Source organism: Pinus tabuliformis, chromosome 1_1, assembly GCF_031772625.1.
Source record: "Pinus tabuliformis cultivar Carrire ecotype Pingquan chromosome 1_1, CPIR1, whole genome shotgun sequence".
Taxonomy (NCBI): Eukaryota; Viridiplantae; Streptophyta; class Pinopsida; order Pinales; family Pinaceae; genus Pinus; species Pinus tabuliformis.
In genome coordinates, this window is record NC_142297.1 from 840,464,862 (window position 1) to 840,481,635 (window position 16,774).

The 16,774-nt window shown below is 39.6% G+C and overlaps 1 protein-coding gene across 4 annotated transcripts in view; it reads right to left on the minus strand.

The window, feature by feature from the left end:
- The window catches only part of LOC149216790 (putative CoA ligase CCL7), a 242,721-nt gene that overhangs the window by 15,860 nt on the left and 210,087 nt on the right, over window positions 1-16,774 (minus strand). For all 4 annotated transcript variants that reach the window (XM_089392855.1, XM_089392853.1, XM_089392852.1 and 1 more), the window contains exon 2: window positions 4,907-5,096. In XM_089392855.1, the coding sequence (XP_089248981.1) occupies window positions 4,907-5,096 (190 nt within the window). The remainder of the gene's footprint in view (window positions 1-4,906; window positions 5,097-16,774) is intronic.

A 16,774-nucleotide genomic window follows, 5' to 3' on the forward strand; every position in this document is an offset into this window, starting at 1 on the left:
CAGCTCCAACGTCAATCGTCCCTGTTGCATGAGCTCCTTGCCTTCATCACATGAACCTTCATCAAGGCTCACGACTCTATGTGGGTGGGGCTCGTCAATATCACGGTCATTAGCCACAAATTGTTGCAATCCCCCACACTACCTCAACTCACAAAAGGTTTCTCTCTCCAACTCAGCTACATACTTTGGTCGCAACTCATATCGTGCCAATCCACCACATATCATCATCATGTGAACTGCTGCTGCCATACTCCAACTCAACTCCAACATATCTCAATGCACTACTATAGCCCCCATGACTCGAACTAGTTGGGTGATCAGTCCAACCATCATGTCCAAATCATGAGAATGCACCTCCTCATGCCATTGTCGGTTGTTTCTCCAATATTTTGTCACGTCTTCAACTTTGATCAAGAACTCTTCCCATCTCCATGCATCAGCCCTGCAACCAATGCTCATCGCACCATATCTAGGTCCATGAAGAAAACTCCATCTCATCTGCAATATGTTGCTCATCAACGTTGTCAAAGGGGCAAGTATTCACTTGCCTCATCGTCTCATCCATGTGCTGCCCATGGTCATAGACCAATAGCCTCCATATCCATCAAAATGGCTAAGTCTCATCAGTCTCAACCCATGCTTAAGTGTTTCCACCAAGGCACTCTCATCGTTGCAACCATCATCCAACTCCAAGGCATCTTGCTCCTATTACATCCATCAAGTCACTCCTCACGAATACATCCCATACTGTGCCCAAGGTATGCGTCCCATATCGCATCAAACTCAAGTTAAAATTGACCTCAGCTCCTCAACGAACTAGATACTCCGAGAACGGCATCACATGAAGTCTTCATCGGCTACAACTTCATTCAAGTCGTCATAGGCTCCTTTGAACCATCTTCATCCAACAATTCAGGCAGGCACACTTGTCTCGGTCGCAAGTCCCATCGCAAGTTGCCTCTACCTTCTTCATCGCATGAATGCTCTCATAGGTTGCCCATATCTTCCTCCAATACAACCATGGCCTTATTGTTCGAATGTGCCCAGCATTCCCATCGGTCCATCTGCAAAATATGTGGCATCAGCAAGTCCATCCTGCACAACATCCTCACTTGGCACTTCTGCTTGATGCCCATATGCGACATCCCTTGTTATTTCTCTTGCTTGATGCCCCTGCATTAAGTCTGCCATGCCCTTCTTCTTCAACTTGATGCACACAACTTTAGTTGTCCAATTCGTCCACTTTGACAAGATCATCGCAACTTCAGTCATTGCATCATTGTCTTCAGTCAAGTGTCGCCCTACCTTCATTATCGTCGCAGGTCCCTTCCATCATTGTTGCCTCCCCCACTAAAGGTTCGACAAAGACTTCTCCTTGGCCCAACGAGACTCCAATGATGAAGTCCACCCAACCATGTGTGTATCATGTTGCCTTCACTTCGGTGTGCCCTTACTTCGTTCTATCCATGAATCATGTCGGGCACTTAACCAAATCTCCACTCAACTAAGCATGACTTGTTCATCACATAGTTCATCGCATTCCACACTTGTCTCGAGCATTTGCACCTTCTGCTCTAAGGTCACATACTTCCCAAACAAGTCCTACAAAAATCAATGTTCCTTATTGCCCAACTACACAAGGACTCATCCCAACCTTCTAAGGAAAGGTTGCCCATTGCATCGGCAAACACATGCTTCCTTCGCTCATCTCTGCATACGATCCATCTTCTAAAGATTTCAATGAAACATAAGTTACTGCAATACTTACATCTTCATGAGGTCTCTCCAAGTGAGTGCCTCCTTCCTTCAATGGCTGCATTGTGCATGAATTTGGTTCAACCTAGGCAAGCTCCATCGCACCAAGTTCCTCCTCTTTCGTCGGCACCTTTGCAACACTTTCTTCTTCACACATCACAGCTCCTTCTTCCTCATCCCAATTAGTAGCTTTAACCTTTCCAACTGCCCAACCAAGTTGAAGAAGCTCCCTCTTCACATTGCCTTCCAAAACTTCAAGTTCTTCTCGCAATCGCGGCTTCTCTTCCTTCATGCGACCTAACCTATTCATGAGTTGCATAAGTCTATCACGGCCCCCTTGCAAACTTGGCATCGTACTGCGCAACCTTTAACCTATTCACAACCTTTATCACAGTTCTTCCAAACTTTTCCAAGTGCCCACCTTTGCAAAGTAGGTTTTGATACCATCTACTCACGAAGTGGGCAGAGGTGTCACCAACTTCTGTCAACGCCCACTTTCTTCAAAACAGACTCTGATACCAACTGTCGCGGCCCCACGCTATGATGCCTTGAGACCACCGTGGGCACTGTGCGGCACCGACGATATTTCGTCGCAATTATACAACTACTCTAACTCGGATTATGTCTACTACTTCACTTCAACACTAGGTCAATTTTTTTTCATTCAAGTTCAATCTTCTTATTCAATATGAAACATAAATAACTTCAATTCACTTTACTTCATTAATGTTCAACAATCATACAAATCTGCGACATCGTAACAGGGATCATGAACCAATGTACACAACAATATACAATGGGAGGGGGAACTCCCAACAATTCCCCAAACTTCTTCAAAGTAATGTTACAACAAATTTACAAAGGGCCAACCATGGCCAAACTCATGCACTGCCCAAGTACAAAGAGTGGCAGTGGTTGGCCCAACCCAATGCACTTGCCCAAAATACCAAGCTCACCACCAGGACGTGCCCAACCCAAGGTTGGCACCTTGCCCAGCGGATACCCTAGAATAGGCGCCCCAACAACCCAGTAAACCAACCCTCAGCCCTACCCAAAAACCAACTCGCTTGGGCGTGCTATCCTCCTTCTGCGACGTGCCTTAGTTGCGTTCTCAAATTCTGCAATGTGCGCCCTACGATTTGCAATATCGCACCCTTTACATTTTTGTGTATCTCAGACTTCGCCCATTTCTGCGATATTACTTCTTGTGCGAACTTGCTTGATTGGATGCCTGCTTGGTCGAGTGTCTTTCTTTTAGTTATATGTATCCTTGCCCTTCTATTTATGTGGGCCAACACCCCTTCACAAAGTTGATCCAACCTTACTTCTTATGCGGGCACCCCTCAACTCGCCCTGCGATATCGCAAACTCGTGCACTCTGTGTTATTGCAAACTCACCCTACGATATCGCAAACTCATGTACCCGTCGCATCACACTTCCCTTGGCCTCTACGTTCTGCCCGTTGTGTCGCACTTCCCTTGGTCACTACGTCCTACCCATCACATCGCACTTCCCTTGGCCACTCTGTTATAGGCGAGCACTCTCCCTCATGTGTCTTCTGCTATACTACGTGTGTGGGTGAGCGTGCCCTCGTGTCGTGCCCGTTACATCTCACCCTGCGCCCTACCTCGTGCGGGCACGGCCAAGGAATTCGCTCCAACTCTCATGCACATTGCCCCTATGTGGACTTGGGCACCTCTCCCCCATGTGGGCGCACTTGTCGCATAGGCATGCTTGTCGCACCTCCGAGTCAGTTTTTCGCCACCAAGTGAGCATGGCCCATCATGGGCACCCATTGGCCTTGGTGCCAACTCGGGCCCTGACACTCGGCCTTTCACAAGCTAATGAGAGTCTCATGGTCCCTCTTTAATACCATTTTAATTTTATTGTGCACACACAACATGGTAGATACACTCATATAGAGATTATAATAATTGTCTCATATTAATGTTGCAGCAAATAACGCACGAGCCTAGGTTCTCACATCCGGGGATCCATGGATCCACCCTCAAGGGCAGACCGATTCGGTAACATTAACTTGAACCTGACAAATACTTCAGAATTGCAACTAATGACCGTTTGCACTTCCAAAATCTTTTGGTACAAAGTCTTTATACCATTAAAAAACAAAACATATGCTTTGCAAAAGGCAAAATGGTGTACATGCACTTCATGTTTGCACTTATTTACTTATTGAAGCTCTTCCCTGCTTCCCCTGTTTCTTATGAAATTTTTCATTCTTAAATAGTGCAATCTATCGTTACCACCTTAACCGTAGTTTGGAAAACAGTGTTTACACTACTGAAAAATAAATGAAAAGAAGCCAGAACAAAAGAAATGAAAAATAATGAAGTGTCGATATGTGAAGAACAAAGAGGTACCATTTCCGTATATGGTGCTCTGGGTAGTGAAAAAATTGTAACCTTTATTACCATTGTTCATTACGCAATTAAAAAATAAAACACAATACAGTGTTTGCTGCAGAGGAAAACATAATGTGATATATGTAAACCGTTAAACGTAATTCATATGAAACAAGTTCAAATATCGAATAGCACTTGCAATGCAGAGGAAAACATCATGTGATATATATGTAAGCGTAATTCATAGCAAGCAAGTTCAAATATTGAATAACACTTGAAATGCATCCAGCTTTGATATTATCAAGAAATTTGCTCAGTGCTATTTTGCAACACAACATAGAATAAAGACATGTAGCAGATTTTGATAAGATATACAAAGAAACGGACAAAAACTCTCCTATGTCAAAGGCTCAAAGCTTTTGTCCTCGTTATTGTAAGAAGGGAATTGTTATAAAGTCCTGATCATAACGGCAAAAATTTTAAGACAAACGTAACACTCTACTCTAAAAATCCTTAAATAGAAATTGGCAGAACTCATAATTATAGCATTAACATTCCACCATGCAGATGCTGAAACAACGGTTCAGTATATATTCCAAACATCTTTAATACAGCTGCGCAGCAAGGTTGAACATAGAAATAGATAACTGAGAAGAAGGAAAAGTGATAAAGAAAATAGAAAAATATAAAAAACACGAAAGACCAGATCCATCATTTCATCACTAGCCCTTAATTAAAATTTAAAATACCATATGGATGTGAAAATACAAGTTCGAAATGCATCTACCTGACATAATATTGGGCCCACGAAGCCACACTTCTCCTCGCTGATTAGGGGGGAGAGGCTTCCCTGTTTCCAGATTTACAATTTTTGCTTCAAGTCCTGGAACTAATGCTCCTGCCGATCCAAAATGTCTATTCCCTTCTTTTGGCATTGCGATTGTTGCAATGCCACAAGATTCAGTTAGGCCATAACCCTGTTCAAACATCACATCACATTTCTTAAAATTCAAAATTATTCTAATTTTCTTTTTGAACTATCTCCAAATAAGCCAACTAAGTAAAGGGAAAATAAAGTTCTTTCATCTTCTAGATTCTACAGATTCGACAAGCTGCATAGTATGCCATATTGAATTGTTATTTGTGAACCCCTTGATTCACTTCTACAGAGTTAATGTTGTCTTACAAAGTATAAATTTACGAACAACACGATAACTAGTTTTAATTGTACATATATAACCATGCGGGATATAGATAAACATGAAACGTCAACAATTGATTCAAAAGACAATTTGTGATTTTTCAGTTGTAGGGCGACTACAAAACGCATTCTCCATTCTAATGCAAGGTTAAGTTTTCAAACAAAATTTGATGAAAAAGTGGTCAAACCAATGGGATGACAAAAACGAGCAAACAATATGGGAGGGCAGTAACATACCCCTAATACACCCTAAAAAAAAATTGGATTTTTACAAGAACGTAAATCAAGGGCATTAGCACTCTTATACCATTATAATCATTGAAATCTTTTCAATGACATCCTTGATAATATACTATTTCTTAGCAACTCAAAATAACCAGTTTATTCTATATCTTGAAGTAAATGTATTTGGTTCTCGAATTTCGTTACGGCTTTCAGACTTGCATATTAGTTCTCTTGTTAATTTATATTACAAAGCATATACTTTTACCATTCATAATAGCCCTATATATACATATCATTTTACATAAAATCTGATGACCGTCTAATGGTGGGACCAGTCAGTGAAATCATAATCAGATCTGACTATCAGACTTACATATTGGTTTTCTCGCTAATTTATATTACAAAGCATATACCTTTACTATTCATAATAGCCTTGTATAGTTATTCATATATATATATATATATATCATTTTACATAATAGTCTTGTATAGTTATTTATATATATATATAACATTTTACATAAAATCTGACGACCCTCCAATAATGGGAGCAGTCAGTGTAATCATAATCAGACCTGACTATCGGACTTACATATTGGTTCTCTTGCTAATTTCTATTACAAAACATATACCTGCCATTCATAATAGCCATATATATATATATCATTTTACATAAAATCTGATGACCATCCAATGGTGAGATTAATCAGTGAAATTATATATATATATATATATTATTTTACATAAAATCTGACGACCATCCAATGGTGAGACTAGTGAAATCATAATCAGACCTGACCATCAGACTTACATATTTGTTTTCTTGCTAATTTATATTAGCAAACATATACCTACCATTCATAATAACCCCATATATATATATATATAACCCCATATATATATATATAAAATATGACAGACCATCTAATGGTGAGACCAGTCAGTGAAATCATAATCAGACCTCACCTTAGTCGCGTAGTCAGCACTTGGCATGTTATAGCAAAAAGCATTTTAATCCCGATCTTTGACCTTAGTCGTGTAGTAAACTTTGATGAAAAGTGTTTTAACCCTGAACCCCGACCTCCGACCTTGGTCACATATAATGATCAACGACGTCAAATTTAACATAAAACCGCATCTACCAATCTTTTATAAGCGTTGTCCAGACATGGTATACCATGATGTTTATATGAGTTCATATATATAAGTTGTTTTAAATGATATTCGGCAAATGTATGTGGTATGCATTTATATAACTCTAACTTTAGCAAAGTGCTTCCCGAACCTTCGTCATACTTCGATCTACTCCATGTGTCGAACAATTGTGTGCACCACGATTATAGATGGAAACCCTAAGATCTACGATGGTGATATATTAAGACTTGATCAATGATTCATACTAATTAGGGTTATTGTGTAAACTTGATGACTACCTTAGTCTGTCATTTTCACCGGTCATTCTCTTATTTCGACTTTGTGCCGACGAGGCTTTGTAAGCTTTGTAATTCGACTTTAAGCCAAGGTTGACCACTTGGTTTTTGCATTACATAGTACAGAATTTTGTTATTAATTCTTCAAGTGTTACAGATTCTCCTTATGCATCTAGAGAGTATTGACGTATTTTATTTCAATAGTTCAAGGTTTTCTCCTTTAGGGAGAGTTTCTCTTTATCGATAAAAATATATATGCTTAGAATTATACTTTTAATTTTTCATTTGTAGCTATCTCATCAGAACGTTGAAATTTCTAAGTCTGACATATCAGAATTCTCTACTGCATTATCTGGTTTATTATCTCTTACTTGTTCTTTCCATTAACAATTTATTTATAAATATAAATACCAAAATAAACATAAATGCAATCTTAATACATATACAGATCAGCAACTGAAATAACTGAGACAAACACACAAGGGATACTGTTATTTTTGGACAATCATCCCTGGAAAAACCCAATGCGGGAAAACTGTTGCAGCAAATATGAGGGTTTTATTATTATGCAGTTTTTTGAATGCAACTAAGGTGTCAAAATTGGCTCACCCTTCAAAGAATTTCCTTGGTAGAAGTACCTCTCCTCAGAGACAGATATTTTCGTTGATCAACAACTAGATGATTGATCCCACAACAACTTTGACAGCTCCTTAGCTGGACAGCGAAAGTTGCTCCAAGCTTCTCTCTGGAACTGCATCACCCTCCTCTACTCTGTGTCTGCCTCTCATCTCCCAGTCTACCCCATGAAAGTTCCTCAGCGCTACTTCTTCAGCCCAGCGTCGGCTCTACTAGCCTTTGCTGCTTCTGCGTCAGCCTCTTGGCCCTCTGTGTCACTTGCGTTGGCTTCCTCAGCCTCTGCGTCAGTCCTGGCTGTCTCTACATCAACCTTCCAAGGTTCTATGTTGTCTCTCCGGCAGTTTCTCTGCCTCTCTGATATGCATTCTCGACCTTTTGTCGAACTACCCCTTGTTGCAACAGATCACTAATTCGATTTCTCAGTAAACCCTAGCCCAGAAAATCGAATTCTTGATCAACTTGGTGTGTCTCCAACTGACCCTCAAGCCTCCTCTTATACTTTTCTTGTTGATGATTCAACGACCAAGATTAAGTCCCCAATCAACAGTTAAGATTAGATTTGACTTGATCTTCATTATTTAGAACTTTCTCGCCCATTTTATATTAATACACATTAATATTTTAATTTTCCTAAGTTTAGACTTAGAACCCATTAAAAATATTAATTATTTTAATATCTCTCCATTTGGGTGGAATTTCCCTAAACGATTTTTGGATCTTGGAGATCTCATGTGCCTTAGCCTTTCCACAAATTTTTACAGCTAGAGCACATCCGATGCTATCACAAATCAACACAGAATACATTATTATATGACCCCGTATCTGTTTGTAACATTTTGGTTTGCATAAAGTATTTCAACAAGGTCATTGGCGATTCTTGGTTGTGGATATATTTGAAGCCTCATCATTTGGTTTTTAGTCATGTGTTGGCAATGAAAAATAGCTTGGTAGCTTCATGTAACGATTTTAGGGTAATTGATGTTAGTTTCTATAGCATCAGAGGTATTCTAGCCATGAAATTTGGTGGAGAGGCTAGAATACATCATATCTCTAAAACCCATAAATAGTTTATGGAAATTCCACATAGGGATGACTTATTTAGATTATTAACCATTTTTAAATGTTTCGTAAGTCTAAACTTAGGAAAACTGGTTAATTAATCAGAATTAATTAAGTCAAGGTGAGAATTCTATAGAAACTCACATGGATCGATCCGGAAATGATCTGAGCCATGTAGGTTTTAACCCGTACAAAAATTCCCTGCATACGAATTCTAAAGCACAGAAAATAAACAATGTGAGAGCATAACACATAAAACACATACACAGATTTTCCCCTGGATCCCAAAATTGGGAATACTAGCTTCATTTTTCATTATGTTTCTTTCAATGTTACAATACATATTTATACATGTCGAAGCATCCAATAACATGGACCGAAAACCATTGCGTCTAAAACCATGGACCGAAAACCATCACGTTCAAAACCATGTGCAAAAAACATGCACAAAACCATAGGTAGGTCCATCCTGCACCCTTCAAACCCCCTGTGACTCCCCCCGCAATCAGCGCAACGAAGCGGGGGGCTCCGCCCCCCTTCTAACCCCCCAGTTAACTACGTGGGCTAGTTGTGGAAAGAATATAACACAACCCAACATTCTCCCACTTGTTGTTTTCTTTCCACAGGGGGCCACAAGAGAGCTTAGTCATTTATTCAGCCCTGCAATGCCCATTGTTTCTCAACTCCAAGAGAACTTCTCAGAGCTCAAAATCTGCAGTATTCTTCAAAGTGTCCACCTTTACCAGCAACACCTTTTTGTCTTCTAACATATCCCTCACAAAGTGATACTGAACATCAATGCACTTTGTCTTTGAATGATATGCAGGATTCTTTGCCAAGAAAATTATACTTTGGCTATCACAGTCTATCCTTATAGCTCCTTGTACTAACCCCATACTTGAACACAATCTCTGCAACCAAACTGCTTCTTTGCTTGCATGAGTGGCTGCCATGTATTCTGCCTCTGTAGTTGATTGTGCCACTACAGATTGTTTCTTACTCATCCAACTGACTGTACTTCCAAATAGGTTAAACACATACCCACTTGTAGATCTTCTCTAATCCAAATCTCCAGCCCAATCTGCATAAACAAAGCCACGAATATCCAACACTCTATCCAATCCTGGTCTTCCTTGGTAGCACAAACCATAATCACTAGTGCCACGCAAATACCTGAAAACCCGCTTCACTGTTGTCCAATGCTCCTTTCCTAGTTTTGACATAAACCTGCTCAATGCTCCCATTGCATGTGCAATGTCTGATTTAGTACAAACCATTGCATACATCAGGCTAGCGGCTGCACTTGCATATGGAACACGGGACATGTCCTCTTCCTCTTCTTGTGTCTTGGGACACTGTTCAGCAGATAACTTTATACCTACAGGAATAAGAACTTTCACCGGTTTACTATCCTACATATTAAATCTCTACAATATTGTCTTGACATACTTCCTCTGGTTTAACGGAAGCTTCCTCTTTGCCCGATCTCTTTTAATTTCCATGCCCAAAATATAGTTTGTAGCACCAAGATCTTTCATGTCGAATTTGGAGGACAATTGGGTCTTCAAATCCTGGATAATTTCTGTCATTTCCAACTAGCAACATATCATCCACATACAAGGCCAAATAAATAACATGGTCACCAATTAATTTAAAATACACATAGTGATCTGGAATGCTTTTGGTGAAGCCAAGTCCCCGTATAAATGTATCAAATTTGTGATATCACATCCTTGGTGACAGTTTTAACCCATACAGAGACTTCTTTAACTTGCATACCGGTTCTTTCTTACCCTTCACCGCAAAGCCTTCAGGTTGCTTGATGTATATTTCCTCTTCCAAATCCCCGTGAAGAAATGTTGTGTTCACATCCATCTGTTCTACCTCAAAATCAAAAGTAGCAACAAGTTGCAACATATAAAAGTAATCTAATAGAAGTTACCTTGGCAATAGGAGAAAAAATATCACCAAAATCAATTACCGGCACCTGGTAATAACCTTTTGTTACCAACCAAGCTTTGTATTTCTCCACCTTTCCTTCTGCATTTGTCTTCTTCTTGAACACCCATTTACTGCCAATGGGTTTCCTTCCAGCCGGCAACTCCACCAAATCCCAAGCCTCATTTTCGTGCAAAGATGCGATTTCATCAACCATGGGCTATTTCCAGAGTTTTCCATCATCTGAATCTACTGCTTCCTTCACAGTTTTGGGATTATCATCAGTAATAGATAAAGCAAAATTTGAATAGAAAGCAGATGGACTATACCTTTCTAGTTGTCTTCTTTCTCAAATTGATTTTCTCACACCCGAAGTTTGTGGCTCTTCATCTGTTGATTCCTACTCTGCTATAGAGTCTAATTCTTCCTTCTTTAGCTCAACCTCTATCTTCTCAGGTTCCTTTGGTTGGACTTCATATTTAATAACATATTTCACCTCTCTGAACACCACATCTCGGTTGTACACAACCTTCCTCGTTACTTGGTTCCAAAGCTTATAACCCTTTAAACCATCCTTATACCCAATAAAAATGCACTTTTCAAATTTACTATCCAACTTGGTTCGTTTCTCCTTTGGAACATGTACATATGCATCACATCCAAATACCCTCAGATGTGAAAGAGAGGGTTTCTTTTTTTTTTTTATAAAGTTCAGGCTTCTGTGATCCATATCAAGTTTGTGAGAGATTTTTCAGCGAAAATCACATGGAATACCATTTGTCGACGCGTTTCGAACCAACTAGTGTGGTTCATCGTCAGGACAAGTTGAAGAACCAGATCAAGCTTAGCAAGTTAAATAGTCTGAGCAGAGCCTCCAACGGCTAACTTGACCAACGGCTAGTTTGACTCTAGGACCGGGGTCAAAGTTATTTTATTAATATTTAGGACCAATCCCTTAGAATATATTTAAAAATAATTTTAAAGGGTATTAAGTTCAAAAAATATTATTAAAAATTATAAGTTAAATATTATTTAGAAGGAATTTTAGTTAAATAAAGGACCAAATAATATATGAATAAATTAAATGCTTAAATAAAGTAAAAAAGTATTATCAAAGATTATAAGTTAATTAATAATTAAATGGAAATTAGTTACATAAAGGATTTTATATTATCTAAATAAAATAAAGTAAAATTAGTTAAAAATTATAAGTAGATTAGAATTAAAATGGAGAATTGGTTATATAAAGGACCTTCTACATATATAAAAATAATTGAAATGGGAGAATTATAAAAATAATAAGCTGATTAGAATTCATATGAAAAATTAGACCCAAAGGACCTTATAATCAGAAAAGAAAAAATTAACTCTTTAAAAATAAATAATTAAATGAAAAAATAATGATGAGAAAGCTAAAAGACATTTAAAAAAAACAAATTAATTAATTAATTAAAACAATAATAATAATAATAATAAATAAATAAATAAATAAAATAATAAAAATAATAATAATAATAAAATAAATAAAAATAATAATAAAGACGCCCTAAAGAGGAGGGCGGAAAACGACTAGGAAGAGAGTGCTGGAGCCCAACACCTACTGATTTTCCAGCCATCCTCCCTATTGAGATTGCTTGGCCTCTTTTCAATCTCAAGCGCTTCCCTAAACTTTCGATGATGGAAATGCGAGGGTTTCTTACCAGTCCATACCTCTTGTGAAGTTTTATCCTCCAACACTAATGAAGGTGATCTATTGATCAAGTAACATGCTGTCTCCACCGCCTCTGCCCAGAATTCTTGTTCTAACTCGGCACCACTAAGCATGCTTCTTGCCCTTTCCATCAACGTCTTGTTCATTCTTTCTGCAACTCCATTTTGCTGAGGTGTATATGGAGTAATATTCTGTCGTGCTATACCACACTTCCTACAGAATTCTTCAAATTCCTTACTGCAAAACTCTCTACTATTATCTGTCCTCAACGCCTTTATCTTCTTCTCTGTCTGGTTTTCCACCAGAGCCTTAAATTCTTTAAACCTGTCAAAGACTTCAAATTTCTTCTTAAGGAAATATATCCATGTATTCCTTGAGAAGTCATCTATAAATGATACATAGTACACAGACTTACCCAGTGATGGAACCTTCACAGGTCCAAACACATCACTGTGCACAAGCTCTAATATCTGTTTCGCCCTCTTACCACCAGAGGGGAAACTCACCCGATTCTGCTTCCCATATACACAATTTTCACAGAAATCAAAATCCAGAGAGCTATTACTCATACCTCTACCATACCTTTACCATTAAGTATTCGAAGGCCCTTCTCTCCAATATGTCCAAGCCTTTGATGCTACAGCATGGTCTTCTCTCCAGAGACCACTAGATTTTCTGCTCCACTTTCAGGAACCACAGAACTGTTGCACCCATCAACAACCGTGCTACCTTGCAGCTTGTACAGGGTTCCAATCCAAACTCCCTGCATCAATACCTGTGCTCCCCAAACCATCTTGCAGGTATCCTTCTCGAACACTGCTTTTACACCTGCATCATCCAACTTGCTTACAAAAATCAGATTTTTGGCTAATGCAGGAATATGCAGAACACCTGGAAGTGTTCCAACCCTTCCACTTTGCAACTTCAACTTTACGTTTCCACGACCAACGATTCTAGCCTTCCTATAATCCCCTAAGAAGACATCACCACCATCGTATTTATCATACTCGCAGAACCACTCTCTATGGGGAGTGAAGTGAAAGGATGCACCTGAGTCAATCAACCATGCCTCATGATCTACATGTGTACTTGAAGAAGCCAAGTACACATCCCCACCTTCATCTAAGGTGGTTTTCGCCTCTGCAGAAAGAGCATCACAGATCCCTTTCCTTTATCAAGAGCTTAGATTGACAGTCCCTTTTGTAGTGCCCTTCTTTTCCGCATTTCCAGCACACCACCTTTACAGGTTTTTCTGGAGATTTAGATCTCCCACTCAATGACTTATTTTTGTTTCTGTTCTGGGACCGTCCTTGTACAGACAAGGCATCACCATTCTGGCTCTCCATATTTTTTCGTCTCGTCTCCTCCGTCAGCAAGGATGAGACTATTTCATCAAACTGCAAGGCAGTTGCATTGCTACTTATTGCAATAACCACAACAAACTGATGCACTTATTTTCATCTGAAATTTTAATATCAATAGATGCTAACTAACTTACCACAGTATTAAATGCATTCAGATGCTCTATCACCGGATCTCCATCTTTCATCCTCAGGTTATACAGCTTTTTCCACAGGAATAGTTTATTCACCATAGACTTAGATTGGTACAAAGTCCCTAACTTGTCCCACAAAGACTTTGCCGTAGCTTCCCCTGATACATTCAACAATAGTGAATCTGAGACACACAATCGTATTGTGCTCTTTGTCTTCCGATCAAACTTCTTCCATTCTTCATCAGACACTCTCGTTGGTTTAGTACCCAGATCTACCGCGATCCACTGATTTTTATCCACCAACAGATCCTCCATCTTGAGTTTCCACAACTCAAAACTCTGACCATTAAATTTCTCGATCTCTATCTTTCCACTGCTCGCCATCTTCTTTACTACCAGAATCGATCTCGCAGATCTCTGACTGAACAGGGTCTGCCACAGGGCTGAGCGAAACCCCTCAACAACAAAAGCGTCCCCTTGAAGCCAAAACAACTCTGATACCAAATGTAGGTTTTAACCCCGTACAAAAATTACCTGCATACGAATTCTAAAACACAGAAAATAAACAATGCGAGAGCATAACACATAAAACACATATACACAGTGATTTTCCCCTGGATCCCAAAATCGGAACTACCAACTTGATTTTTCATTATGTTTTCTTTCAATGTTACAATACATATTTATACATGCCGAAGCATCCAATACCATGGATCAAAAACCATCGCGTCCAAAACCATGTGTGAAAAACATGCACAAAACCATAGGTAGGTCCATCCAACCTAATATAGGATCCAAAACCAAAATTTTCTGAGACGCTGCCCTGGAGCCCATAGAGTGGGGTTACTTGCACCCCTCAAACCGCCTGTGACTCCCCCCGCAATTGGCATAACGAAGAGGGGGCTCCACCCCCTTCTAACCACCCGGTTAACTACATGGACTAGTCGTGGAAAGAATATAACACAACCCAACAAGCCATCGATTAAGATTTAATCTTGGTTGTTGTAGTCCCAACATGAAGATATAAGAAGGGATCAATGTGATGATGGAGAATACACCAAAGACACTTGAGAATTTGATTTTCCAGAGTAGCAGCAATCAGTTGCCGGAGAGTTTGAGCTTCAGTGAGAAAGCAAAGACATTGAGGGGCAAGGAAAGTGATCCAGAGGAAGTTTTCTTGATCTGGAGAGGTAGCAATAAGGAGGCCGAATTATTCCTAGTGCAGCAGCGTAGAAGACTTCGCAGTTGCTTCAAAAGAGCAATTCGATTTGGCTTGAGGAAAAATTGATTTTAGTTCTAGAGGCCGAATAGAGGTTTCAGAGTTCCAGAGAAGAGATTTCCTTAGCAGAGATAGGTAGATGACTTCATCAGAGGTAGTTTTGGGCTAGACGTCATAGGGCCAGCATAAGCACTACGGAAAGGTCAGCGTGAGGGTTCCAGGAGGACGATTTTCTGAAGGAAAATTGTGTTGGGGTTGCTTGTGGAAGAAGGGTAATTCCCTTAAATAATTTTGGCAAGATTTTCTTGTTGTTTGGATTGCCAATTGGGCATCCATAGATTGTACTAAGAATTTCACTGCTGCATAATAATAAAAACCCTCAACTATTGCACTGGTTTTCCCAAGTTGGGCTTTTCCAAGGACATTCGTCCAAAAATTATGGTGTCATTTTTATTGTGTGCTAGTATTTTTTCATATTTCAGCGCTATTTTTCTTCCACGGTCTATTTGTGAAGTTTGCAGTAGTGAATTATTCGTTATTTGTGTGAGAAAATAAATTGTTAAATTAAATTAACAATTAGAAGAATAATTTCCAATTGATGCAATAAGATTTCAGTTTTGAAATTTTCACATGGTATCAAAGCATGAGTGATCAGTTGAGAAGCTCAGAAGCGAAGAAGGGAATTTCGTTGTTCAGTGGGGACAGCAGGACGAAACTTCTAGAGGTAGCACAGCCCATTGATAAGCAAGCCAAATTACTAGGGCAAAAATTTGATTTTCAGTTGCAGGGTTGCAAAAAAGTCAAGTTGCCCGGGATTGTGATTCCAACAGTCATAGGGAGCAGCGACGACTCAGAATTTCGCTGAGCAGATTTCTGGTTGGACGCAGAGGGTTTTGCAACAGCAGAATCTGCATCAGGTGGAAGAGAAAAGCACACACAACAGAGGGAAATTCTGTCTCAGAGGGTTTATAGCCAAGAAATCTGATTTTTACAACAGCAGATTGGCAGTAGCTGAGTGCAAATCTTTCTCACTTCAGAAGGGCATGCGTATAGAATAACCAGCAACCAAGCAGAGGAAAAGGGGAGTTTTCGACAGATTCGAAATGGCCACAACTAGGCTTAGCGATCAGGATAGGTTGGAGGGAGCCTCCAACTATGTCATCTGGAAGGCGAGGATGTCCTTCCTTCTAGATGAATATGGCCTTAAAGCCTACGAGGACAATGTGGTAATAGTTCCCTAGTATGCGGATCAGCTCAAGGAGTACAAGAAGCAAATGACGAAGGCAAAGCAAATGATTTTGGATGGAGTCTTAGATCATATCGTCTCACATATTTCTGGCAAGAATGTTGCCAAGGAAATGTGGGTAGCTCTCTCTACGTTATATCAGAGTTCTTCCAAGTAGCGGAAGATGTTTTTCCAAGAGAAGCTGAGAACCATCAGGATGCAGAAGGGTGAAGGCATAGATCCCTTCCTCACTCAAATTTGGGAGGTTCGAGATCAGCTAGCAGTCATTCGAGAGGCGCCCCAACCCACAGAGCTTGTACGATTAGAATTAAATAGTGTCTCAGAGGACTGACAAGTGTTTGTCCAAAGTATTTTGGGCAGAGACACATTACATAGTTGGGACAAAATATGGGTCGATCTGCAATAAGAGGAGTTGAGGTGAGCTCTAGTAAAGAGCACCATCAGCGATAGCAGTAGTAAGGTCATGAAGAGTGAGAAGAAAGAAGAGAATGTGGC